This window comes from Neomonachus schauinslandi, chromosome 11, assembly GCF_002201575.2.
Source record: "Neomonachus schauinslandi chromosome 11, ASM220157v2, whole genome shotgun sequence".
In the NCBI taxonomy this organism is placed as follows: Eukaryota; Metazoa; Chordata; class Mammalia; order Carnivora; family Phocidae; genus Neomonachus; species Neomonachus schauinslandi.
Window position 1 is genome coordinate 74346681 of NC_058413.1, and position 27442 is coordinate 74374122.

At 37.7% G+C, this 27442-nt stretch overlaps 1 protein-coding gene across 2 annotated transcripts in view; it reads right to left on the bottom strand.

The window, feature by feature from the left end:
• Nucleotides 1–27442, bottom strand: part of MTMR2 (myotubularin related protein 2) — a 114657-nt gene that overhangs the window by 20281 nt on the left and 66934 nt on the right. For both annotated transcript variants that reach the window (XM_021679109.2, XM_021679108.2), the window contains exons 3-9: nt 26280–26355; nt 22748–22842; nt 22482–22592; nt 18800–18901; nt 14000–14083; nt 6984–7133; nt 6037–6225 (exon numbers count right to left, since the gene is read on the bottom strand). In XM_021679109.2, the coding sequence (XP_021534784.1) occupies nt 6037–6225; nt 6984–7133; nt 14000–14083; nt 18800–18901; nt 22482–22592; nt 22748–22842; nt 26280–26355 (807 nt within the window). The remainder of the gene's footprint in view (nt 1–6036; nt 6226–6983; nt 7134–13999; nt 14084–18799; nt 18902–22481; nt 22593–22747; nt 22843–26279; nt 26356–27442) is intronic.

Here is a 27442-nt window from a genome sequence, read left to right on the forward strand (position 1 = left end):
TTCACGTTACAAGTATTTGTTGCAACAAGGATGTACATTTTTGCAAATTAAAAAGCCAGGGGGTAGGTGTGGAGATTGGGTGAAGGTAGTCAAAAGGTACAAACTTCCACTTAAAAGATAAGTTCTGATGACTACTGTTAACCATACTATATTATATATTTGAAAGTTGCTAAGAAACAGACCTTACAAATTCTCATCACAAGGAAAAAGAAATTTGTGATTATATGAGATGATGGATGTTAACTAAACTTATTGTGGTGATCATTTCATAATATATACACATATCAAATCATTATATTGTACACCTCAAAATTATGCCATGTTCTACATCAGTTATATCTCAATAAAACCAGGGGGAAAGACATCAGGCTGGTAAACTGAATCGACCTTCCTGACGAATACTGACCGTATGTAACAAAACTCTTAAAAAACACATATTTTAAATTTTGATACAGTCATTGTATATGTAGGATACTCTTTTAAGGAAATAAAGATGCCAACAAAAGATATTTATTTCAGTGATATTTAAAATACTAAATACTTAAACACCCAATACGAGAAAAATGACTAAATGAATAATGACACAGCTGTAATAAGTACTATTACAGTGTTTTTCAAGAATATTGTATTAGATGAAATAATTCCTATAGTATTAAGAGGAAAACCAAAGAAACAAAATAATCAACATATAAGTGTACCAAAAAGTAATGGGGGAAAATACAGCAAAATATTAGTGGATATGGGTGATTTTAATTTCCTTTATCTATGCCTCCCGAGTTTTTCTATACTGTCTAGTACATATCTTGTAACCAGGAAAATGTACCAATAAATAAAATATATCAGTTGTTAAAAAAAGAGGGGCTTTCCATACTGACATGTAAGAGAATGCTTTAAAAAAATAAGATAGGGAATATAACTTTGCCTTACCACCTTTTCTGCATTACATTTCTCCTTCCTTCTCCTCTCATGCTAGGAAACATACTAAGTCCCTCTCCTGCTAATTCAGAGTAGAGTTTTGGAAGGGAAACAAGTAATGACTGGAAAAATACATGCTAGTCCCTGTGCTGCCAGCTTCACGTACTCATTATCTCATTTCTCCTTTAAGGGGAAACATTTACAGTTTAATAGAGAATGCCTGCAACTCACAATGCCCTCAAAACACTAAATAGGATGGAAATAATTAGGCACACACACCATAATTTAATTAAAAGGATGATCATCCCACCATTGTTTATAAAAGCAAAAAACCCAGAAATAAACTAAATATCCAGTAACAGTTGATATTATTAGTTCTTGTACCATTAAAATAATGTTATAGATAAATGTTTATTGGCACAGAAAGATACAGTGTCAGTGTTTTAAAAAAGAAGTTACAATTATCCCACTGTTTCAAATATATGTGTGCATGCATATACTCATAGGTCCAGAAGTACAACCAAATTTTAATGGTGTTACAGGATTTAGAGTGTTTTAAAATATGTTCTTCTTTTTGCTTATCTGCATTAGCTGATTCTATAATACAGATACATTGTTTCTTGGGGGTTAAAAAGGTAACTTACTAAAGCTAATTTATATCCCTTCTCTCTCCTTCGCCTATGGCAGATTTTGTCAACCGGGCAAAAATTTCTATTTCCACAATGTAAATATTTGTTCTACAGCAGAAACCAGGGCAATTGCTCCAGCTAAGTGCAAGTATGCAGTGTGAATAACTTGATTAGGTGAAGGGCAGGGAGAAGGGGGCATCACTGGCCACTGAGAACACTGCTTTCCAATTCCTACAGCCATGCTGGGCAGAGTTTAGTCAGACATACGCTCAGTTAGTTGTCAAGTTTGGAGAAGGGAGAAGGAAACCAGTTAACTGCTGAATAGTTATTTATTATGTACATGAGCACAGGGTTATGCACTACTTTTTATTAGATGAGTTTTGCCCCCAAGACAACCCCGTTAGCTATTATTATTCTCATTTTGCAAATGAGCAAATTAAGGTCTAAAAAGAGTAAATAAACCATCCCCACATACCACTTCACTTTGGCTGCATCAGAGCCAGCCGGTGCATGTGTAGCCCACATAGAAGACACCCAGTGAGTGGCCATGGGGATTGTTTCTGGGCCCTATGGGTCTGAAACATTGGAGGAAGAAAAATATGTTCCACATGAAAAAACAAACTAAAACACCAAAAAAAAAAAACCTTAATGAAATGGAGATAAATAATTTACCTGATAAAGAATTCAAAGTAATGGTTATTAAAGGTGCTCACCAAACTTGAAGAATGGATGAACACAGTAAGAACTTCAACAAAGATATAGAAAATTTTAGAAAGTACCAAACAGAAGTCACAGAACTGAATAATTAAACTGAAAAATGCAAGAGGGGTTCAACAGCAGACCAGATGAAACAGAAGACAGAATCAGTGAGCTGGAAGACAGGGTAGTGGAACTCATCCAAAAAGAATTTTTGCAAAAACAAAAAAGAATTTTTAAAAAGTGAACATAGGGCGCCTGGGTGGCTCAGTTGGTTAAGCAACTGCCTTCGGCTCAGGTCATGATCCTGGAGTCCCGGGATTGAGTCCCACATCCGGCTCCCTGCTCAGCGGGGAGTCTGCTTCTCCCCCTGACCCTCCCCACTCTCATGCTCTCTCTATCTCCTTCTCTCTCTCAAATAAATAAATAAAATCTTTAAAAAAAAAAAAAAAGTGAACATAGCCTGGGGCACCTCGGTGGCTCAGTTGGTTAGGTGACTGCCTTCGGCTCAGGTCATGATCCCAGGGTCCTGGGATCGAGCCCCGCATCGGGCTCCCTGCTCAGCGGGAAGCCTGCTTCTCCCTCTCCCACCCCCCAACTTGTGTTCCCTCTCTCACTGTCTCTCTCTCTCCCTCGCTCAATTAAATAAATAAATAATCTTAAAAAAAAAATTTTTTTTAAAAAGTGAACATAGCTTAAGGGACCTATGGGTCAACATAAACTGAAATGACATTTGCATTATAGGGGAGCCAGGAGAAGAGCAAGAAAAAGGGGCAGAAAACTTATTTGAAGAAATAATGGCTAAAACTTTCCCTAGAGAAAGAGACATTTCAGTCTAGAGAGTTGAAATAAGATAAACCCAAAAAGAGCCATACCAAGTCACATTATAATTAAAATGTCAAAAGTTAAGGATAGGAAAAAAATCTCAAAAACAGCAGGAGAAAAACAACTTGTTAAATACAAAGAAACCTCTATAAGACAATCAGCAGTATTTTAGCAGAAACTGTGTAGGCCAGAAAAGAGTGGCATGATATATTCAAAGTACTGAAAGGAAAACCTTCCTACCAAGAATATTCTTTCTGGCAAGGTTATCATTCAGAATTGAAGAAGAGATTAAGAGCTTTCCAGACAAACAAAAGCTAAAAGAGTGTATCAGACTTAACAAAAAATGTTAAAGGGACTTCTTTAAGCAGAAAAGAAAGGGCACTAATTAATAACAAAAAAATATATGAAAGTAAAAATTTCACTTGTAAAGACAAATCTACAGTAAACATAGTGCATTAATAACTTATAAAGTTAGTACGAAGGTGAAAAAAATAGTGAAAATAACTATAACCATAATAAACAGTTAAAGGTACACAAAATAAAAAGTTGTAAATCTGACATCAAAAACATAAAATGTGTCAGGGGGGAGTAAAAGTGCAGAGTTTTAAAATCATTCAAACTTAACCCGCTATCATCTTAACACGACTGTTACATAAAAAGGCAGTAATATATGAGCCTCATGGTAACCACAAAGCAAAAACATGGTACTGAACAACCAATGGGTCAACAAAGAAATCAAAGAAGAAATATAAAATACCTTGAGACAAACGAAATGGAAATGTAACACATCATAATCTATAGGACGCAGCAAAAACAATCTTAAAAGGCAAATTTCTAGCAATGCAGGCCTACCTGAAGAAACAAGAAAATAGTAAATAAATAATCGAACTCTACACCTAAATAAAGTAAGCCCAAAATTAGTAGAAAGAGGAAAATAATAAAGATCAGAGTGGAAATAAATGAAACAGAGACTAAAAACATAACAGAAAAGATCAATGAAACTAAGCCAGATTAATAAAATCAATAAACCTTTAGTTAGACACACTAAGAAAAAAAAGAGGGAGGGCTCAAATAAATAATCAGAAGTAAAAGAAGGTAAGTCCCAACTGATACCAAAGAAATACAAAGGATCATAAGAGACTACTCTGAACTATTATATGGTTCACAGTAATAAACTGGACAACCTAGGGGAAAAAATGGATAAATTCCTAGAAGCATAGAATCTTCCAAGACTGAATCAGGAAGAAAACAGAAAATGTGGATCACTAGCAAGGAAATTGTATCAGGACAAAAGTCCAGGACCGGACAGCTTCACCAGTGAATTCTATCAAATATTCAAAGAAGATTTAATACCTATCCTTTTCAAATACCTACAAAACTGAAGAGGCAGGAACAATACCAAACTCATTTTATGAGACCAGCATTACCCTGACACCAAAAACAGACAACCCCCCCCAAAAAAATTACAAGCTAATATCCCTAATGAACATAGATGTGAAAATCCTCAACAGAATATTACCAAATTCAACAATACATTGAAAGGATCATACACCATGATCAAGTAGGATTCCAGGGATGTAAGCATGGTTCAACATCTACAGAACAATCAACAAGATATAACGCATTGACAAAATTAAGAATAAATTTTATTTTTTAAAAAATAGGCAGAGGATTTGAATAGACATTTTTCCAAAGAAGACACAGATGGCCAACAGGCACACGAAAAGATGCTTAAAATCACTAATCATCAGGAAATGCAAATTATAACCGCAATGAGATATAACCTCATACCTGTCAAAATGGCTATTATCAAAAAAATAAACATGATGGAAAAAAGTATGAAGGTTCCTCAAAAACTCAGAAATAGAACCACTGGGTATTTACTGAAAGAAACAATAACACTAATCCAAAAAGATCTGTGCACTCTATGTTCACTGCAGCATTGTTTACAATAGCCAAGATATGGAAAGAACCTACATGTCCATTAATGGATGAACATGTAAAGAAGATGTGGGGTGTGTGTGTGTGGGTGTGTGTTTGTGTGTGTATATACACAATGAAATACTACTCAGCCATAAAAAGAAATGAAATCTTGCCATTTATGACAGTATAAATGGACCTGAAAAGTATGATGTTAAATGAAATAAGTCAGACAAAGACAAACACTGAATTATTTCACTTATATATGGAATCTAAAAAACAAAACAAATGAACAAACAAACAAGACTCATAGACACAGAGAACAGAATGGTGGTTGCAGAGTGGAGGGTTTGTCAGGGAACAAAATCGATGGAGATAAGGAGGCACAAATTTCCAGTTATAAAATAAATGTCATGAGAATGTAACATACTACATGGGGACTATAGTCAATAATATTGTTATTGTGAATTTGAAAGCTAAGATGGTAAATCTTAAAAGTTTTCATTATAAGGAGAATATGTTGTAAATTTGTATGGTGACAGATGGTAAACAGACTTAATGTGATCATTTCACAATCTATACAAATACTGAAATATGTTGTAAACCTGTAACTAACATAATGTTGTATCTCAATTATACTTCAACAAAAAGTGAACAAATAAAAAATTAAAAGATTAAGTAACTAACTAGGGGCACCTGGGTGGCTCAGTTGGTTAAGCATCTGACTCTTGATTTTGGCTCAGGTCATGATCTCAGGGTCATGAGATCAAGCCCCGTGTCAGGCTCCGCACTCAGCGGGGAGTCTGCTTGAGATTCTCTGTCCCTCCCCCTGCTCACTCTCGCTCTCTAAAATAAATAAATAAATCTTTAAAAAAAAGAGATTAAGTAACTAACTCAAAGTCATACCATCAAGTAGGAGAGCCAGTATTAGAATCTACATCTTTGTCACTGGAGAGCCTGAAATCTTTCTACTACACATGGTGGCTCCCACCAAACCCAGCCAATTCATGAAACTATAATTGTAATCTTAATTACTGAAAGACAATCTCACCTTATTGGCAACAGCATTGACACTTGGCCGGGCATCAAATATAAAGATTTTATGAGACTGGGCATTGGAGTCCATGATAGCTTGAAGGTATTTTTCATCTTCTTTGCTTCGCTTTCCACTCACTCCTACCATGGGCTGGCTACACCGAGTGATAGTGGCTTGACTTTCAGGATGAATCCATGATAAAACCTTAATGGGGGAAAAAACAGTGACACACTCTTTATATATTTCTCTGTTTATAATTCTGCTCAAAAACACTTCTCTATAAAATTCTGCTTTCTGATTGGTTCCAAAGCCTAACCACAAAAGGCTATTCAAGGCTGCTATAAAAATCATCACCTTTCTTTCAAGCCAACTCTGGCATATGGAAAATTTGGTCTAATCCTTTAATCAGGTGTTGATTTACATAAGTCATGACTATTCAGAAGTGTTGTCTCTAGAATCACAGTACATTAAAAGGGGGTTAAATAAACCCCTTAAAGTTTTATTACTAAATCAGCAAACTGTCCAACTATAAAGTCTTCAGAATCTATGACTTTTGTACCTAAAATTATTTGAGCCAATCTTTCTAAAACACAGTAATTCATCATAAATTTGTAAAGTTTTCTTTTCTCTAGGATTTAAAGGAAAAGAGCATTTATCACCATGATTAAAGAATATATAATAAAATAAAGAAATAGTGAACAATACAGAGCCAACTTTGTTGTCGAGTTAAGAATCACAATTCTGTGCAGTTCTCTCCTACCCATGTCAGACTCTCCAGAAACTTCTTTAATCTAAGTCTTTCCTCCAGTTTTAATTTTACTAAATAACTCATTCTCTAAATCCCCATAATAGACATGTTGCTATAGCTATTTTTATCCTGCATGCATTCTCCCGTTCATTAACCTCAGCATTACATAGAGTACAAAAGCATTTGCAAAGTCTCACCAAAGCTTCACACTTACTGGGATACGGCCCCTTGATCTGAAGGATGCCACTCTCTTTAATTCGTCATCAGGAATATTTGCCGGCACAACCAAGAGGGCAGGATATGTATCACAAAGCTCATAGCGTTCATTTATCTTTGTTATTCTCCAGCTTTCATTTGGAATTCCCTACACATGAAATAGAACGTAAGACAAATTACCACCTAAAATATTAAAAGACATTGAAACAGAAGCCACCTTATTTAACCTCTCTTATCTCCACTATCCATCTCTTAAGTTGCTGGAATAGTTACTGTCTACTTGTAGTGACCAGGCTTTTAGGATGAGTTAATGTAGGGATCTATGTTCATTTTGATGCTCAATTATATATTGAAAGATTTCTTAAATCATTAAATACTGATAGATTGCTGGGTCCGTGCTAAACATATCCAATGGGAAGGACACAGTAAGACTGCAAATGTTCCCTGTCTTAAAAACAAAAAGTTTCACTGAGCTTGACTGGATGATTGATTTTGCTGCCATTCATCTACATAAAGAAACTTCAGGGAGCAGGTACCCAGTATCCATCAAAACGCTATACATATATTTATCATTTACATACCTAAAGTGAATTTTTCCCTCCTAAATTATAGTACTAATGGGAATGTTGCTAATCTAACACATATTATAAAAGCAAGGGAGTAACAAAGCAAAACCAAGAGGCAAGAAATACTTTAAAAAACTTTTTAAAAACACATCAATTATTAAGCTCTCATTTGATCCTTCAATATTAGCTAAAACTAGTCTACTACTTCACATAAAGGGTTACCCAAATAAGATACTTACAAATTTTCCATCTTTCATTCTACAGAAAATAAAGCCATTAAATTAGTTGGAACTAAGAAAATATATATATTTAAAATTTTATGGACCCCGACAACTCATATAATCAATCAGAAAAAGAAAGAATTGAAAGATTTCTTTATTATAGTTTTAAAAACTATACTAAAACTACTAATTATAGTTTTTTTTTTAAAAAAAACCTTTATTGAGTACCTATCATGTGCCAGTACATGTCAGCAACCTCTTTACACACACACACATGCACATATTATTGTATCCAGGTTTTGTTAACTCCATTTGATAGATGAAGAAACAAAGGAGGTAATAAAGAACTCCGTGTACATTGCACATCTATCCTTTTTATTTAAAAGTACATTGTTCTTTAAAAAAAGAAAAATTAGTATCCTGGTTCACGGAATTGTTATAAAAATCTGAAATCAAAGGGAAGAATGTACTCTCCTTTAAAGAGGTATTTCCCAAGTGACTGCCAAACACCCAAGAGGGTATGAACATTAAGTAAAGAGAGAAAATTCCCTCCCAGTAATCATATGGTAAATAGAGTTTCCATGAATTCCGAGCCATGGTCCGTTTCTTTACCAGTGCCTTACACTCTATACCCTATTTAATTAGCCTTGTCCCAACCTGCTTCTTACGATATACATCACCCCCTCCCTCTTGCTTTCCTAACTTTTTATATACTAAACAACTATTCAGGTAAGATCCTTTCTTATTTTTAGAAATAAAATAAAGACTTAATTAAAGGCTTAAAATATGTTTCCATGCTATAACAAAAAAGAACAATGAACTGGCAAGTTTATAGAGGTGATACTCAAGCAAAACCTCAGATACAACTCATCCCTCTCCCTTACCCCCTTACATCCAATCAATGACGAATTTCTATGATTTTTCCTTCTAAAAGTACCAAAAGAAAACTTTGTTCAGTATTTTCAATTCTCATTGCAACTTCCCTAATTCAGGCCATTATCACTTCTCTCCTGTCCCTCTGCAATCCATTCTCCATGCTGCCTCTACAATAATCGTCTAAGAAGCAAGTTATCATGCCATTCCTCTAAAAACTATCAATGGTTACCTATTCCTTTTCACATGAAGCATAACTCCTTCACCAAGATGGCATTATAGGTGTTCTTGACTTTGCTCCCCCTCACAAGAACAACTGACAACTATTCAAGAACAAGACAGCACTGAGAGAATCCTCGAACATGGGACTGAAGCAATTCCTGCACTTCAGAGACCCAGACAGACTGCATTAGAAGCATAAGACAAGTGTCCCTCCCCTCTAGGCCAGCCAGGCACCACACAGAAAGGTGTCCCCTGAGCCATAGGAGACAACCAGCACCTCGCCAGTTTTGTGGGTCACCTTGTGGGAGCCCCTACTCTGATCTTGCACCACAGGAACTGTAGGGGAATCCGTGGGGCTCAACCACTGGGGATCTGACTGTGATGGAGAAGTGCGGACAGGCTTGCAACAACCAGCACATGGATCCTGACAAACTGAGTTCATACCTCCTGGGGCCAAGGAGGAATCCATATGGGTGGTTTTGCTCACCTGCAGAGCGGAGTCAGGGGCGCACACACTCTGACCAGGGAACTCAGCAGGGTGCAGAACTCCCTAATTTGGACCCTCAAAGGAGGAGTTTTGCCAGCCCTAGAATTCAGTTTTCCCACCCCCAGGCCAGAAGCTAAATCACTGCCCCACACACTGCAAAGTATCTTCCCACCCCATCTGACCAAAAGGCCTGGCAAAAACTGGAAACAGTGTGGACCAGCAGCACTCAAGCAGGGAGACAGGAGAGAAGAGCTGACTGCCCCCGGAGCAAAGCCAGTCCTGGGAATGCAGCAATCCCAAGAAAGGAGTTAATTCTTAGCTGGGGCTGAGGGGTAGCTCTTGGCTCTTCCCAACCACTAAGGCTGTTTGGGAAATTGAGAGTAGCTAGTGAGGCCCCTCCCCCTCCCACCAAGGCAAGGAAGCTAAAACACAGACCAACCAGTTGTGGAGAGTGTCTTCTAGCCCCATCTGACCAGAAAGGGCAGGCAACAACTCATGGTAGCAGTGTAGTCCAATGGTACTCAAGCCAAGAAATGGGCAGATAGCCAAGAACAAAGCTAGTGGCCCTGTTTGGTCAGGGAACTTGGGGATCTAGATCAACTTGAGTTAACACAACAAAGAGCTTTACTGGCTTTAGAGCTGTTTCTCCTGCTGCAGCCAGGAAGGGAATCTAACTCACTGCCCTGCTCATTGCTGAATAAAGCTCTCAGCCTGTCTGGCCAGGGACCCTAACTAGAGAACACAAGAAGCTCCATAGCCCATTCAAAAGCCCTATGTACAACGACACTAGAACAGAGCACACAGCCCATGGCTTCTCCAGTGTGCAGAGTAAAACCAGTGGCCCTGCTGGACCAGGGAATTCGGTGAAGAGTTAGGCCTGATTTGGGTCCCCAAACAATGAGCCTTGGGTCCCATCATGCTGTCCTGCCAGGGCAGGAAAGCTAATTAATAGCCCCATCTACAACTGAATACAGTACCCAGTCCCAGCAATCTAGTATACCTGATCGGAGAATCCAGGTAACTGTAGGGCCCATCCTACAGCCTCACTTGGGTAGGGAACCAAGCCAGCAATCCCATCCAACTGCTCTCAACCAGTAGCACACCCTTCCCAGTCTCTGTCCTCAGAGTTCAAACAGTTGCCTTGCCCCAAAACAGACCATAATAGTAGGCCCCGCCTGCCCAAGGACAGTGCCAGCAGACATTCCCAGACACCCAAAGTGAACTGATTAGTGAAGAATGGTCTCTGCCAAAGAAAACCTATAAATTCTGGAAGAAAAGCCCAATCATTCAAATGTGCAGATACCAATGTAAGAAATCAAGAATCATGAAAAATCAGGTAAATATGATACCACCAAAGGAAACTAACAAAGCTCCAATAATTGACCCTAAAGAAATGGAAATATATGAACTGTGAGACAAAGAATTCAGAATCCTCTTAATGAAATTTAATGAGCTATAAGAACACACAGACAATTAAACAATGATGAGCAAAACAAGAAGTTCCACAAGAAAACAGCGGGCATAAAAAAAAGAACAAAAATCCAGAAATCCTAGAGTGGAAAAATACAATAACTGAACTGAAGAATTCAACAGTTTCAAAAGCAGAACTCAACCATACAAAAGAATCAGGGACCTGGAGGATAAGATATTAGAAATTAACCAGTCAGGGACACCTGGGTGGCTCTGTCGGTTAAGCATCTGCCTTCAGCTGAGGTCATGATCTCAGGGTCCTGGGATGGAGCCCCACATCGGGATCCTTGCTCAGCGAGGAGCCTGCTTCTCCCTCTGCCTGCAGCTGCCCCTGCTTGTGCTCTCTCTCTCTGACAAATAAATAAATAAAATCTTAAAAAAAAAAAAAAGAAATTAACCAGTCAGAATAACAAAAAGAAAAAAAGAATGAAAAACAGTGATGAAGAAAGCCTACAGGAATTATGGGACACAATGTAAAGAAACAACAGTCACATTATGGGAATTCCAGAAGAAAAGAAAGAGAAAGGGACAGAAAGTATTTTTAAAGTAATGATTGAAAATACCCTGAATCTGGGAAAAGAAATGACATCCAGATCCATGAGGCCCAAAGTGCCCCAAATATGTTGAACCTGAACAGGGATACACTGAGACACATTACAATTAAAACATCAGAAGTCAGGATGCCTGGATGGCTCAGTCGGTTAAGCATCGGCCTCCAGCTCAGGTCATGATCCCAGGGTCCTGGGATCGAGCCCCACATCAGGCTCCCTGCTCCGCGGGAGGCCTGCTTCTCCCTCTGCCTCTACCTCCCTCTCCCTCTATTTGTATTCATCACTGTATATTTTAATCATCAGTTTACTTCTTTGACTCCTCCACTAAATATATGCTCTTTGGAAGTCAGGATTATGTCTTCCAGTTTCACAGACTCAGCCACTAGTATATGTAGTGCTACATAAATTGGATGGATGGATGGATGAGTGAAGGAATGATTAATGAATAAATCAATGAATCACAAGGAAGCCTTCATAAGAAGCAAAATTAGTTTCTCAGGGTTTCTTAGACAACATGGAGTCAGAGCTAAGATGGTTGGATCACCGGAGAAGCATACATCACCTGAGATCCTAATGTACTACCCCCAACCCAGGGAGGTACTCTCATCTCTCAATCCCTTCTCATATCCTTAAAAAATTCCTCCCAGGGAGAACTACTACTACCAGTGGGACTGTGTCATATTCTTCAGGAAATTGGAAAGGTGGGGGTAGAACCACTGACTTAAATTACACTAATGGCTATTGTGTTCCTATTCTTAGATAAGGTGATACACCTATCTCCACTAAAGGAACTGCCTTCCAAACTGAAAAGTGGGGTTGACTAGTCAGCATACACTCTTCGTAAACACAACTACTGATCTTTGGCATACATATTTATAATTGCCCTGCAAATCATTGTCCTTCAGTTAATGTATCCATTTTTCAGAGTCAAGTTACAACCCAATTAACTGGATTATAGCTTTCCTTAGTTATTTACATTCCAGTGCTAAGGATAAATTCTGTTTTCCTTGACTGGACTTGAGTGTTTTGCAAATTTGTTAAGCAACACATCTATCTACCTTATGACTGAATATTTCTGCAGAAGACCATGTTCATTTCCTTAAGACTGACTTTTACTGTTTTAGCAACTTGATGATTTTTCTTGATCTTATCCACAAATTTCAAGGGTCCTCTGTATAATCACTACATGCATCAAGAGTAAAGAAACATCCTCTTACATGACAAATTTAAATAGTTATTAATAATTTTGCCCATTAAAAATAATGTATGCTCAGCACTATAATGTATCGGTCTACAGAATTAATGTGGCTTTCCCCTTGTGTTTTAGTGGCTGCACACAATGAAGCTCACGAGTCATGATTTCTGTTTTTAGAAAGCTTTACAAAGTAATAAAAACAATAATAATCACTTGGATAGATTTCTTTGGTTAATAAAATACCTTCCTGTATATTACTAATCCTTCAAACATTCCTATAAAGCAGTTCCTATGACCAAGTAAAAAATAAAAGCACTGTGACATAAATGACTCATTCAAGAACATATACCTAAGACTGAGAACTAAGTAAGAGCTAGAGATATGAAGAAAAGACTCAAACTCAGTCTTCTAAATGCTCGGGAATTTGATTGTGGTAACAGTTACACAACTTTGTGCATATGTTAAAAGCCAGTGGACTGTACATTAAAGTGGTACAATTTATGGTATGTGAATTATACCTCAACTTTAAAGAAAAAAAGAATAGGCAGGTCTGTATGTTCTGAGATGGTATGTATCCTCCAAAATACATTAAATGAAAAAGAAGGAATAAAATCTCTGAAAGCATACATAGGTAACCAGCAACATTATTTCCTAAAAGGAAAGGAACTGGGGTGGCTGGGGGACAAGGTTGTCCTGGAAGGGAAACCAACCTTTCAATTCAAATTCAATTCAAATTCAACTTCTGCATTTTATACAGAATGCAAGTGTAACCACTTTTAATTTTTTTTAATTGAAAAGAAAAAAAAGAATACTCTGATGTGTTCTCTTTAGTCTTAAGGTTTATATTAAAAGATATTTCCAGACTGAATTCTGCTTTCATCTCTTACTGTGGTGAATCGCACTGATAGGTTTTCTCATAGTAAACCAACCCACCTTAGTCATGTTGTATTATCTCTTTTGTATATTATCAGATTTGATTTGTTAACATTTTATGTATGTGTGTCCTCTATGAAGATCTAAAACTTTCAAAATTTCATGGGGAGCTAAGTTATAAGCAGAACTACTATGAAATTTTTTCAGAATTATATTATAGGATACCCAAAAGAGAAAAAGATGAGTGAATAATGGTGAATGGTACATAAGAATATTAAAATGTAAATATATTTACCATTTTATTTTTATCATTATTAAACATTTTTAATAAGCTGATTTACTTGTTAGCTCTTAGATAAGTAGAGATTCATAAAAGATCACTAACATAGTCTCAAAACAGTTTAAAGAAACTGAAAGGTAGACAAGAAATCAGGATTAGCCTTCATTAAAACAACAACAAAACCCACACAACTATATAAAACTATATACTTCTACCCTTAAGTTTTTTGTTGTAATGAATACAGAATATTAAAACTAAAAGAACAAAAGTACTTACCTGTCTTCTATACTCTAAAAGAGAGTCATATAGCTTCCACCCATTTTCAGGGAACACTTCTTTGTATTCAAAAGCAAAAAGAGGCTACAAAACAGTAAACAGAGGTAATAGCTACAAAAAGACATTTCAGGAGGTCATGAATCAGAACTCAATCTTTATACGAGGAATTCTTAATCGCAGGAAACAAACTGAGGGTTGCTGGAGTAGGGGGTGGGGTGGGAGGGATGGGGTGACTGGGTGATAGACACTGGGGAGGGTATGTGCTCTGGTACGTGCTGTGAATTGTGCAAGACTGTTGAAGCTCAGATCTGTACCTCTGAAACAAATAATGCAATATAGGTTAAGAAAAAAAAGAGAAGAAGAAGAAGGTAGTGGGAGGGGAAGAATGAAGCGGGGGAAATCGGAGGGGTAGACGAACCATGAGAGACGATGGACTCTGAAAAACAAACTGAGGGTTCTAGAGGGGAGGGGGGTGGGAGGATGGGTTAGCCTGGTGGTGGGTATTGAGGAGGGCACATTCTGCATGGAGCACTGGGTGTTATGCACAAACAATGAATCATGGAACACTACATCTAAAACTAATGATGCAATGTATGGGGATAATATAAGAATAAAAAAATTAAAAAAAAAAAAACTAATGATGTAATGTATGGTGACTAACATAACATAACAAAAAAAAAAAAAAGAAATGAATCTTTATCATACCCAAAGTTTTCATTTACTTATCTGCAAGGATATTTTGTAGTGGTGTCTTTTTTTTTATATTGCTGTTTTGGCTCTTGTTTTAGAATTTTGAAAACATATTGTTTTTTTCATATTTTTCAAACACAGAGAAAAGCACAGGTATCTTCTCCCATTCTGTCGGTTGTCTTTTGGTTTTGTTGACTGTTTCCTTTGCTTTGCAAAAGCTTTTTATCTTGATGAAGTCCCAATAGTTCATTTTTGCCCTTGCTTCCCTTGCCTTTGGCGATGTTTCTAGGAAGAAGTTGCTGCGGCTGAGGTCGAAGAGGTTGCTGCCTGTGTTCTCCTTTAGGATTTTGATGTACTCCTGTCTCACATTTAGGTCTTTCAACCATTTTGAGTCTATCTTTGTGTGTGGTGTAAGGAAATGGTCCAGTTTCATGCTTCTGCATGTGGCTGTCCAATTTTCCCAACACCATTTGTTGAAGAGACTGTCTTTGTTCCATTGGACATTCTTTCCTGCTTTGTCAAAGATGAGCTGACCATAGAGTTGAGGGTCCATTTCTGGGCTCTGTATTCTGTTCCATTGATCTATGTGTCTGTTTCTGTGCCAGTACCATACTGTCTTGATGATGACAGCTTTGTAATAGAGCTGGAAGTCCGGAATTGTGATGCCGCCAGCTTTGCTTTTCTTTTTCAACATTCCTCTGGCTATTCGGGGTCTTTTCTGGTTCCATACAAATTTTAGGATTATTTGTTCCATTTCTTTGAAAAAAGTGGATGGTATTTTGATGGGGATTGCATTGAATGTGTAGATTGCTCTAGGTAGCATTGACATCTTCACAATATTTGTTCTTCCAATCCATGAGCATGGAATGTTTTCCCATTTCTTTGTGTCTTCCTCTATTTCTTTCATGAGTATTTTATAGTTTTCTGAGTACAGATCCTTTGCCTCTTTGGTTAGATTTATTCCTAGGTATCTTACGGTTTTGAGTGCAATTGTAAATGGGATCGACTCCTTAATTTCTGTTTCTTCTGTCTTGTTGTTGGTGTATAGGAATGCCACTGACTTCTGTGCATTGATTTTATATCCTGCCACTTGACTGAATTCCTGTATGAGTTCTAGCAGTTTTTGGGTGGAGCCTTTTGGGTTTTCCACATAAAGTATCATATCATCTGCAAAGAGTGAGAGTTTGACTTCTTCTTTGCCGATTTGGATGCCTTTTATTTCTTTTTGTTGTCTGATTGCTGTGGCTAGGACTTTTAATACTATGTTGAATAGCAGTGGTGATAGTGGACATCCCTGCCGCGTTCCTTACCTTAGGGGGAAAGCTCTCAGTTTTTCCCCATTGAGAATGATATTCGCTGTAGGTTTTTCATAGATGGCTTTTATGATATTGAGGTATGTACCCTCTATGCCTATACTCTGAAGAGTTTTGATCAAGAAAGGATGCTACTTTGTCAAATGCTTTGTCTGCATCTATTGAGAGGATCATATGATTCTTGTTCTTTCTTTTATTGATGTATTGTATCACATTGATTGATTTGCGGATGTTGAACCAACCTTGCAGCCCAGGCATAAATCCCACTTGGTCGTGGTGAATAATCCTTTTAATGTACTGTTGGATCCTACTGGCTAGTATTTTGGTGAGAATTTTTGCATCCATGTTCATCAGGGATATTGGTCTGTAATTCTCCTTTTTGATGGGGTCTTTGTCTGGTTTTGGGATCAAGGTAATGGTGGCCTCATAAAATGAGTTTGTTTGGAAGTTTTCCTTCCAAAGGAAACAGTCAACAAAACCAAAAGACAACCGACAGTATGGGAGAAGATATTTGCAAATGACATATCAGATAAAGGGCTAGTATCCAAAATCTATAAAGAACTTACCAGACTCAACACCCAAAGAACAAAGAATACAAACAAGAAATGGGCAGAAGACATGAACAGACATTTTTCCAAAGAAGACATCCAAATGGCCAACAGACACATGAAAAAGTGCTCAACATCGCTCGGCATCAGGGAAATCCAAATCAAAACCTCAATGAGATACCACCTCACACAGAATGGCTAAAATTAACAAGTCAGGAAACGACAGATGTTGGCGGGGATGCGGAGAAAGGGGAACCCTCCTACACTGTTGGTGGGAATGCAAGCTGGTGCAGCCACTCTGGAAAACAGTATGAAGGTTCCTCAAAAAGTTGAAGATAGAGCTACCATACGATCCAGCAATTGCACTGCTGGGTATTTACCCCAAAGATACAAATGTAGGGACCCGAAGGGGTACGTGCACCCTGATGTTTATAGCAGCAATGTCCACAATAGCCAAACTGTGGAAAGAGCCAAGATGTCCATCGACAGATGAATGGATAAAGAAGATGTGGTATATATATACAATGGAATATTATGCAGCCATCAAAAGGCATGAGATCTTGCCATTTGCAATGACGTGGATGAAACTGGAGGGTATTATGCTGAGTGAAATAAGTCAAACAGAGAAAGACATGTATCATATGACCTCACTGATATGAGGAATTCTTAATCTCAGGAAACAAACTGAGGGTTGCTGGAGTAGGGGGTGGGGTGGGAGGGATGGGGTGACTGGGTGATAGACACTGGGGAGGGTATGTGCTCTGGTAAGCACTGTGAATTGTGCAAGACTGTTGAATCTCAGATCTGTACCTCTGAAACAAATAATGCAATATATGTTAAGAAAAAAAAAAAGAAGATAGTAGGAGGGGAAGAATGAAGGGGGGGAAATCGGAGGGGGAGACAAACCATGAGAGACGATCGACTCTGAAAAACAAACTGAGGGTTCTAGAGGGGAGGGGGGTGGGAGGATGGGTTAGCCTGGTCGTGGGTATTAAAGAGGGCATGTTCTGCATGGAGCACTGGGTGTTATGCACAAACAATGAATTATGGACCACTACATCTAAATCTAATGATGTAATGTATGGGGATTAACATAACAATAAAAAATTTAAAAAAATAGAAAAGCACAGAGACCTACCGCCAAGATGTATCAAATGCTAACATATCTCCATATTTCCTTCAGATACAAGCTGTTTAGGTTTCTTCTAAATAATCAAAGTCTTTACATAACAAAAGACATCTTCCGACATAATTAAGTAGTTTGACATCACAGATGTCAGCAGTTAAGCAGCTGACGTTAATGCTACATTTTCTTTTTTTTTTTTAAAGATTTTATTTATTTATTTGACAGAAAGAGACATAGCGAGAGCAGGAACACAAGCAGGGGGAATGGGAGAGGGAGAAGCAGGCTTCTTGCCGAGCAGGGAGCCCGATGTGGGACTCGATCCCAGGACCCTGGGATCATGACCTGAGCCGAAGGCAGACGCTTAACGACTGAGCCACCCAGGCGCCCAATGCTACATTTTCTAAAACATACTGAATAAACATATTATTTTTTTGGCATGCGATCAGTGTACCAAAGAAGAAAATCTAGTTTATCATTTATGTAGACAGAATGACAGAAACAACTATGATGAAAAACATTCAAACAAGAGTCAAAAAACCAGTACTGATTATAAATTTTACTCCCTACTAGCTGTGCCCATATTAATTGCTTACCTGCCCCTGGTTTCAACTCTAAAATAGGGATAAATAATATTTACCACCACGGGGCTAATGTGGAAGTTAGATTACGTAATGTTAATGAGGGAGCACCATTACTAGCAGATAGCAGGAACTCAGCTAAGTATTTGCCCACTCTTTCCTCCTAAAATTGCTAGACTTAACTCTCAGCTCCTAATTAGAAAGATTGCAAATAAATAAATAAAATCTTAAAAAAAAAAAATAAAAAGGAGATCTCAAATCCTAATGAAGACCACAGATAGCTTTTCATCATGGGAACGCCTTCTATAGAAAGATCATATAATTACAGAATGTCAGCGAGCAGGAATGGACCTCAGAAATCAGCTAGTCCAGTCCTTCTCATCTCATACCTAAAAGAAAGTGCTCCAAGAGATTAGATTAGACCTAAATTATGCATCTGGTTTAATGGCAAAGTAGGATCACAAATGTAGATTCTAGGTAGCCTGTAAGTTTCTTTATACTACGCCAAAAATTCAATACACATTTTTCAAAGATAAAAAACTTACCAGGTTATTAGAGACAGGAAATGCATATTTCATTAGATTCTCAAAAATGGATCTTCTTGTTCGCCCCTCAGGTTTATGAGCAAACCGTAAATTCCGAATATCCTAGAAAAGATTTAGGATCCAAGTCATCGATCCCTGTTCACCTTTTATTTAATGAACACATATGGAAATATCTTGTAAAATGTTAAGATCTGTGAATGTGGGATACAAAAATAAGACAACAGCCCCTGGAGGCAGGGAAATCACAATGCCTATTGAAAGAAATTAAAAAAAAAAAAAAAAAAACCCACAAGGCACTCTAATACAAGGCAAAATTCAGAGGACAGAAATTTTATTTCTGCTTATTTACTCAAGATAGGCCAGTAAAGGAGACACCATCTGAGCAGGCACTAGAGATAAAAGATACTGTATCTGAAGCTCACTATCATGACTGATACACAGCTCTGTGAATGTCCTTTCCCTGTGAAAGCCCATTTTTTGTCATGAATTTCCCTATTAAAAAACCTGATTAGCTCTTGTTATATTTCATAAGTGTCTTTGGTCCTATTATGCCTGGTGATAACTTTCCTACTTATGATCCCTTCCCAGGGCTCATTTTCATTGGATTTTCATAAGTTTCCTGCTACTGGACTGATAGAATCAAACTCTGCTTAAATCTCTTACTCCTCTCCATGTCCAAGTTCTTCAAACATCTCCTGGCAGATAAACTCTCAAATATTTGGTTGATATCATCCTGGCTCTACAGTCAGATCTAAAGCCCCAGGCTCCCTTTTGTTATTTGTCCTCAAGCAATTTTCTATGCTCAGGATCAATGTAGATATTCATGTTCTGGTTTACTGACATCTTAACTGCACTAAGAAAAACTTGGGGATTAAGGATAATTTCAAGACTACCCGTCTTGGGGCACCTGGGTGGCTCAGTTGGTTAAGCAACTGCCTTCGGTTCAGGTCATGATCCCGGAGTCCTGGGATCGAGTCCCACATCGGGCTCCCCGCTCAGCAGGGAGCCTGCTTCTCCCTCTGACCCTATCCCCTCTCACGCTGTTTCTCTCTCTCTCTTTCTCAAATAAATAAAAAATCTTTAAAAAAAAAAAAAGGGGGGGGCGCCTGGGTGGCTCAGTCGTTAAGCGTCTGCCTTCGGCTCAGGTCATGATCCCAGGGTCCTGGGATCGAGCCCCGCATCGGGCTCCCGGCTCAACGGGGAGCCTGCTTCTCCCTCTCCCACTCCCCCTGCTTGTGTTCCCTCTCTCGCTGTCTCTCTCTCTCTCAAATAAATAAATAAAATCTTTAAAAAAAAAAAAAAAGACTACCCGTCTTATCTAAGTGTTTTAATCTAAGCAGAATTCAAAATAGCTTTATTATACCCCATTCTGTAAAACTGAATACAGGAACACTGCACTTTAATGCACCTGCAGTACATGAACAAGTAGGACATTTTATTACAAAGCTGATCCAAAACTAGGACGCTGGCTTTACCTTATTTTAAAACAAACATGTGGGGAAACCTAAGTTGATACCTTGTTTTTCCCTCAGTAAATATCTTTACAACTAGTAGAGATATTCATAATCACTCTGTTAATCACAGGGTTATCTAAAAGTACCATAGACGGGGCCCTACAAATGTTTGGGTTTGTCGATAATGGTCTTGTTCCATGGAAAAAATTGTATTTAAAATGATTAAGATTCCAAAGTCTCCCTCTTTCACGTCCGCTTATATTCTACGCTCTATTTACTATTAGGTTACAGAAAAGTGATCAGGAGACAATGTGCTCGACACATGGTTGACAGCTATTACACCCTTCTGACTATGAAGGAAAACACATAGAAATAACTACCAAGTCATTACCTTTATTACTAGATTTATATAACTTTTAAGATTAGCATAAGAAAGTAATTTGAAAGTTAGGCATGTGCTGTTGCTTTTACTTTTGGCACTGGCAGAACAGCAGGGAAAAAAAAATAAGGTGATCTAGAATTGAAATGTGCACGGGTGTTAATTAGGCCATAATGAGAACAGCAACCTATTGAAGTGGCACCAGGTATGAAATAACTATGACTGAATAGAATGATGAAAGTGTAAAAATCTTAAGTTTCATTCAAGTATCAACACATTTAAGGAATACGAGTTAGACATCATCAAAGCAAAACCACAATGGGATCTCTCCTCACACCTGTCAGAATGGCTAAAATCAAAAACTCAAGATGGGGCACCTGGGTGGCTCAGTCGTTAAGCGTCTGCCTTCGGCTCAGGTCATGATCCCAGAGTCCTGGGATCGAGCCCTGCGTCGGGCTCTCTGCTCAGCGGAAAGCCTGCTTCTCCCTCTCCCACTCCCCCTGCTTGTGTTCCCTCTCTCGCTGTGTCTCTCTCTGTCAAATAAATAAATAAAATCTTTAAAAAAAAAAAAAACTCAAGAAACAAGTGTTGGCAAGGATGTGGAGAAAAAGAAACCCTCATGCACTCTTGGTGGGAATGCAAAGTGGTGCAACCACTGTGGAAAACAGTATGGAGGTTCCTCAAAAAATTAATAATAGAACTACCCTACAATCCAGTAATCACATTACTGGGTATTTACCCAAAGAATAGAAAAACACTAATTCAAATGGATACATGCAACCCTATGTTTACTGCAGCATTATTTGCAAAAGCCAAACTATGGAAGCAGCCCAAGTGTCCACCAGTAAATGAATGGATAAAGAAGATGAGAGAGATATATATATGTATGTATATATAGAATGGTATATTACTCAGGCATAAAAAGAATGAAATCTTGCTATTTGCAATGACATGGATGGAGTTAGAGTATAACGCTAAGCGAAATAATCTAGTCAGAGAAAGACAAATACCATATGCCTTCACTCACATGTGAAATTTAAGAAACAAAACAAATGAACAAAAAAAAGAGAGAGAGAGAGCGACAAACCAAGAAACAGGTTCTCAACTACAGAGAATCAATGGTTACCAGAGGAGAGGTTGGTGGGGGATGGGTGAAATAGGTGAAGGGGATTAAAAGTGCACTTATCTTGATGAGAACTGAGTAACATATGGAACTGTTGATCACTATACTGTCCACCTGAAACTAAAATAACACTGTATATTAACTACACTGGAATTAAAATTTTCTTAAAAAGTACAACAGGTAAATTCTTTGAGTTAAAGAATATTCATGGCAAAGATAAATATGGGGAGGAAAATTAAATGGAGCTGATCATGAGAAAAAAAAGAATAGGAGTTAGGTAAGAAAATAGGGAAGGTCTACAATGTCAAGTTTTCCACACCATTGTTTCAGGAAGCAGAAAAATTATAAGAACTAGAAATAGGAAACAGGCGCTGATGAATGTATCAGAGCCAGTTCTTCCACTACAAAGTCCTATGCCTTAACTGCCCAGCCTTATGTTTCTAATTTGTAAATTAAAGGTAATAATGTCTGTCATGCCTACTTCAGATATTTTGAGGCTCAAGATGAAATAATCAATGTCAAAGTACCTTGTACTGGGTCCAAAAGAATTCAAGCCTAATTCATGATAGATCACCTTTTATTACTCCTAAATGTTGTTGTTTGTCTTCTAGAATGATGTTCCAGTATGAAATGTGCTTGACAGTTTGGAAACCAGTTTCTACACAAAGGCTCTATTTAATAGAAAGCTTTTCAAACCAAATAAAATTGCATAAATATAACATTTACCTTACACACAGTTTCTAGTCCGTAAGAATTTTCACCTCGACTAGAAGCACCACCAATTTTTTCTACTCTACTTATCACACCAAGAGAGGCATCTAAAACAAACGGGGGATCCTAAAGGAAGGAAAGAAAAAAACAATTAAAACTGAGCAATTGACACTGTACAATTATCTTAATTAGAAATGCCTGAATTAAAAATGATCAAAAATGAACAAAACTGCAAAGAACATACAGATGTACATATAAAAATCTAATCCAACAAGTCTTACCCGTTCCATGCTTTTAAAATATAACCTGTAATTCGTGACAGTCAGAGTTCCTCGGACAGCACCAGTGAATGGACATATATAAGTTACGTCTTTGGCTGCAAAAGCAAAGAGTCCACAATTTACTATACATCATGCACTACTAAAAACTGTACTCTCGTCTTTTCACAGGTGAAATGTACTAAAATTCTGACTGCTGTTCCAACCTATGCTCAAAAAATCACAGAATCTGTGTTCCAACAGAACTCAGAAGCCAAATGCAGGCTTCCAACCATGCAGAAATCTGGGAAGGGCAGAAGAGGTAGAGATAACCCCGACCCTCAGACAGGAGACGAGACTAGCCACTATGCCTGCTGGATAAAATGCGTGTGGAAGTTGGAGTAGCGGGTGGAAGGGTAGGAGTAATGGTGGTGAACAACTGCAGATGTCACAAGCCACAGTCACCAGTCATCACAGTTTCTAGATCACCTCACCCACCTTCTGGTCAGTCTAATTTGTCAACATTCTTCTAAAAATACATCTGAATTATATATCAGAAACTCCTGACCTGATTATACTTACGGTGAAAATACTGTAAGAGAAATGCAATGTATACGAAATACAATTTCTTAGAAAGGTAATAGTAAAATAAGAGGACTTTATATTCCTGACCAAGCAACTGATGCCCAACTTTGTAGAGAAACAATCACAAGCATTGTTCTATTAAATGATAAATGATGAATCTACACAGTATAATGCTTTTTAAAACATTCATTAATTAAGCAGAATAACTCAGCTACCACTAGCTCAAAATAGTATTTAATATGGTAGAGTTCATAATGCCCACTATAAGCTTTTTTACATCTTAAAATATTTATAAATCCCTGGTATGTCATTATAGCAGCAAAGGAGCAAATAAAGGAATATCTTCACCACTCCAGAAAGTAAGCCACAACTAGGAGCAATAAATTGCTAAGAACTTCCCAAGGGGCTTCTGGGAAAATGTAGGGACATAAAATACATTTAATAAGGTATTACAACTTCCTGACTCTGCTTTTTACTCACCACTTTGAAGGACTGAACACTTTGTATGGAATCTGAAATGAGACTGATCTTATAACAAACATTTCTAACCTTCAAAACAGTTCCCTCAGGAATGTTCAAGTATGAGCTACATTTTTTAAATCGTTGTTTCCAATGCATGTTTCATTCAGAGGGACGCTTTTAAAATTAAATAAACCCATCATTATGAAAAGATACACAAACTTGCCTCGCATACACTTTCTTGCCCTTATAAATTTTTGCCTCAAGTAGAAAAGCTTTATTCAATGCTACTAAAACATTTCTAGATTCTTTTCAGAGCCAGTTTTCTTACACAAGAAAATCAACCTCATTCATCTATATGCTGCCACAAGATATGTCCCTCTTAGCCCCACGGTTTTGTTACATCTTAGCTTTTATTCTAAAATCATGAGATAATACTCATGAAAGTGCTTCCAAAATTGAAAGCACTATACATACATAAGGGTTTATATCTATGTTACTATTATCATTGATCATTTGTTCTGCCCCCTTTATCCTCCCTTCTCAGTCTGGTGGCAGCTAAATCACACTGAAGAGAGAATTTGTGCTTAGCAGGGTTTGCACGAAGTAGACGAGAGATTATGACCAGGAACCATATCAGAGCAAATGACAGTAGTAACAACCAGCACTGATGGCCTTGCACTTCAGAGTTGATAAAGTATTTTTCACCTGAGTACCTCCTTTAACCTTCATAACAAACCTTGTATATAAGACCTATAATTACACCTACAAATTTTAGATGAGATACCAGGGCTCAGAGAAGTATAATGAATAGCCTAGTATTTCAGAACCAGGAACCGCTAAGATTAAGACTTGAAAGCAGTTCATCTGACTACAAATTCAAATCTCTTTCCATCACGTCATGCAAAGCTAAGCCACTAACACCATCTGACTCCTGTGTTAAAAGGTTGAAATACTGTAGTCTGGGGCTCTCTCTACTTCTGATATGCCCAGGCCACAATACCCTGAGACGGTTACTTCCTTAAAGCATGCTGTTGATGTTCCTAACACTACTCTAACTTTTAAAAAACTAAACTGAAGATTAACATTAGGCCAACTAAAAATCAAATGTCTTCTCTAGAGGAATTAACATATTCTGGGTTATTCTAGCCTTACACTTTACGGTCAATGTCATTTTTGCATATAATCAAGTCTAGATAGATAATTTTGAATCAGAATATTTAATATATTAGGTATTCCTCTAAATTTTCCAATACTGATACTGCCTAGTGGTACCAAAAGAGCTTAGATTTACTAACCCTCTCAAATTTTCACTGAGTTCACAGGGGAAGAAGCCATAATATTTTCTGTGAGGCAGACTAAAATGACCTTGAAAATAGATATCTGTAAGGATATAAAATATATACAAACAAATGTAATAAACGAGAGCATGCAATCTGTACAGAAAGAGAGGCACAAAAACATATGCTAAGTAATACAGTGAAGGGGAAGTCCACTCAGCTGTGGGATCAGAAAAGGTTCAAGGAACAGAGGCATGTGAGTTGTGCCCCCATGGCAGGTATCCATTAGATGGGCAGAGATGGTGAGATGGCACTCAATGCACAGGAAGAACCGAATCCAAGATACAGGAGTGCAGGAGTAAAGGCCCTACCTGGACAAAGGTCAGTATACAGTCTGGCTCTCTCTACTTCATACTGTATCATACTCTCTTCACTCCTCAATTTCCCTCCCTGATTCCTCTTCTACCACATGTTGTAAATTGACAATAAAATGAAAAGTGGTGTTTCTTTGGCTAAGAAACCATTTACTTTATTCTCCTAATACATTACTTTATTCCTCAAAAGCTATGGTATTTTGTAGATTACCACACAGATTTAATAAAGTAAAACCATGAGGACCAAAAAAAAAAAAAAAAAAAATCTTAAATGCTTGCTGCCAGTCCATACAGTAAGTTAATGCTTAGTTCTTTAGGCTGCAAAAGAAAAGCACCTACATGCAAACAGCTTGCTTTGCAATGGAGATGAAATATCTGTATCCAAAAATTGACACGAATTTATTCAAAGTAGAAAAAATAAAGGAAACAGAAAGAAAGAATGTGTTTCAAGAAAAATTACTCGTTACAAAGTGACAATCCAATGTTTCATCTAGGCAAACCAGTATCTTACTGCAGTCATTCAAAATAATGAAATACTCTCTTGAAAATTCATCAGCAGTTTAAAAAAAAAAAAAGCCCCCTACTTTCAATGAATGTAAAGCAAACCAGAGAAGCAGCAGCATATAATTCAATTTGCATGTTTCCCTATAGTCCAACTACAAACATAACCAGCAGGTGTAGTGGATCTAGGCGTAGAGAACACACCATGTCGGGAAGGGTGGCAGTAATGAGTGCTGCCAGACAGGAGGTGTCTGTGAACCTGCAGACAGTGAACCTGTTCCCTATACATTGAGAGTACTGAATAGCCTGTGCACTCAGAAAGGAGAAGGAAATTCAACAAAAAATACCATTACAGACCCATGTCTTTAATATTTTCTCCTGGAAGCAAGGGTGGTTCTTCCATTTCTGCTAATTTGTTAGATTCCCTCAGGACCTGGATTGGAAAGGGGAGGAGGGAGCAAGAAAAGAAACATGTTTTATTCAAAGGCTACTTTTTCACTCCAATTGCAATTGAGCATGCTTGCTTTTATTTAAAGTTATAACAGTATATCACACATACTACTTTAAATCAAACTGTAGAAACTGTGGTGTTGGCATGTATAACACGTAAAGTTGCTGTTTTTCTACCCAGCATTTACAAGTGCCTACTTCGTGTAAGGTACCGTACAAAACACTTGACATGTTTTCTCAGTGAATCCCACAACAGCCCTGTAAAGGGTAGGTGTTATTATCCTCATTTCCTAAATGAAGAAAAGCAGGTCAGAAGTGACAATTAACTTGTTCAAGATCACACAGCTAACAAGTCAGAATCTACGTATGAATTATAGTTTAGTGGACTGCAAAGCCCATGTTCTTTCCATTAAGCCATGCCCAGGGGTCTTAGTGCATTTAAACCAGGGTAAAATCAAGTTCTTATGTACATTTAATGTTTAGAGAATTTGCAAATGATGGTGATAAGGTATCTTGTTGAAAAAGAGATATTAGGGGCGCCTGGGTGGCTCAGATGGTTAAGCGTCTGCCTTCAGCTCAGGTCGTGATCCCAGGGTCCTGGGATCGAGCCACGCATCAGGCTCCCTGCTCAGCGGGGAGCCTGCTTCTCCCTCTCCTTCTGCCTCTCCCCCTGCTAATGCTCTCTCTCTCTGTATCTGTGTGTCTCGAATGAATAAATTAAAAAAAAAAAAAACCTTAAGAAAAAAATTTTTAAAAACTGCATCTTAAAAAAAAAAGAAAAAGAGATATTAAATAAATTAAAATCATGATCAACAACTGTTACTGAATAGTTACCTTACAAAGGACGCTACACTGGATTCCAAGAATGTATAGATACAGAAACATGGCTGTATAATGGATTTACAACCCAAACCACACACACACACACACACACACACTCTGTCATATGCTAAATATAAATACGTCCCCCTAGCTACCATGAGCCTCCCCACCTCTGCCCCTTTCACTACCAAACAATAATCTTCATTGTCTCTGATTTTTTTTTTAGCTCCCATTAATTCCTCAACATT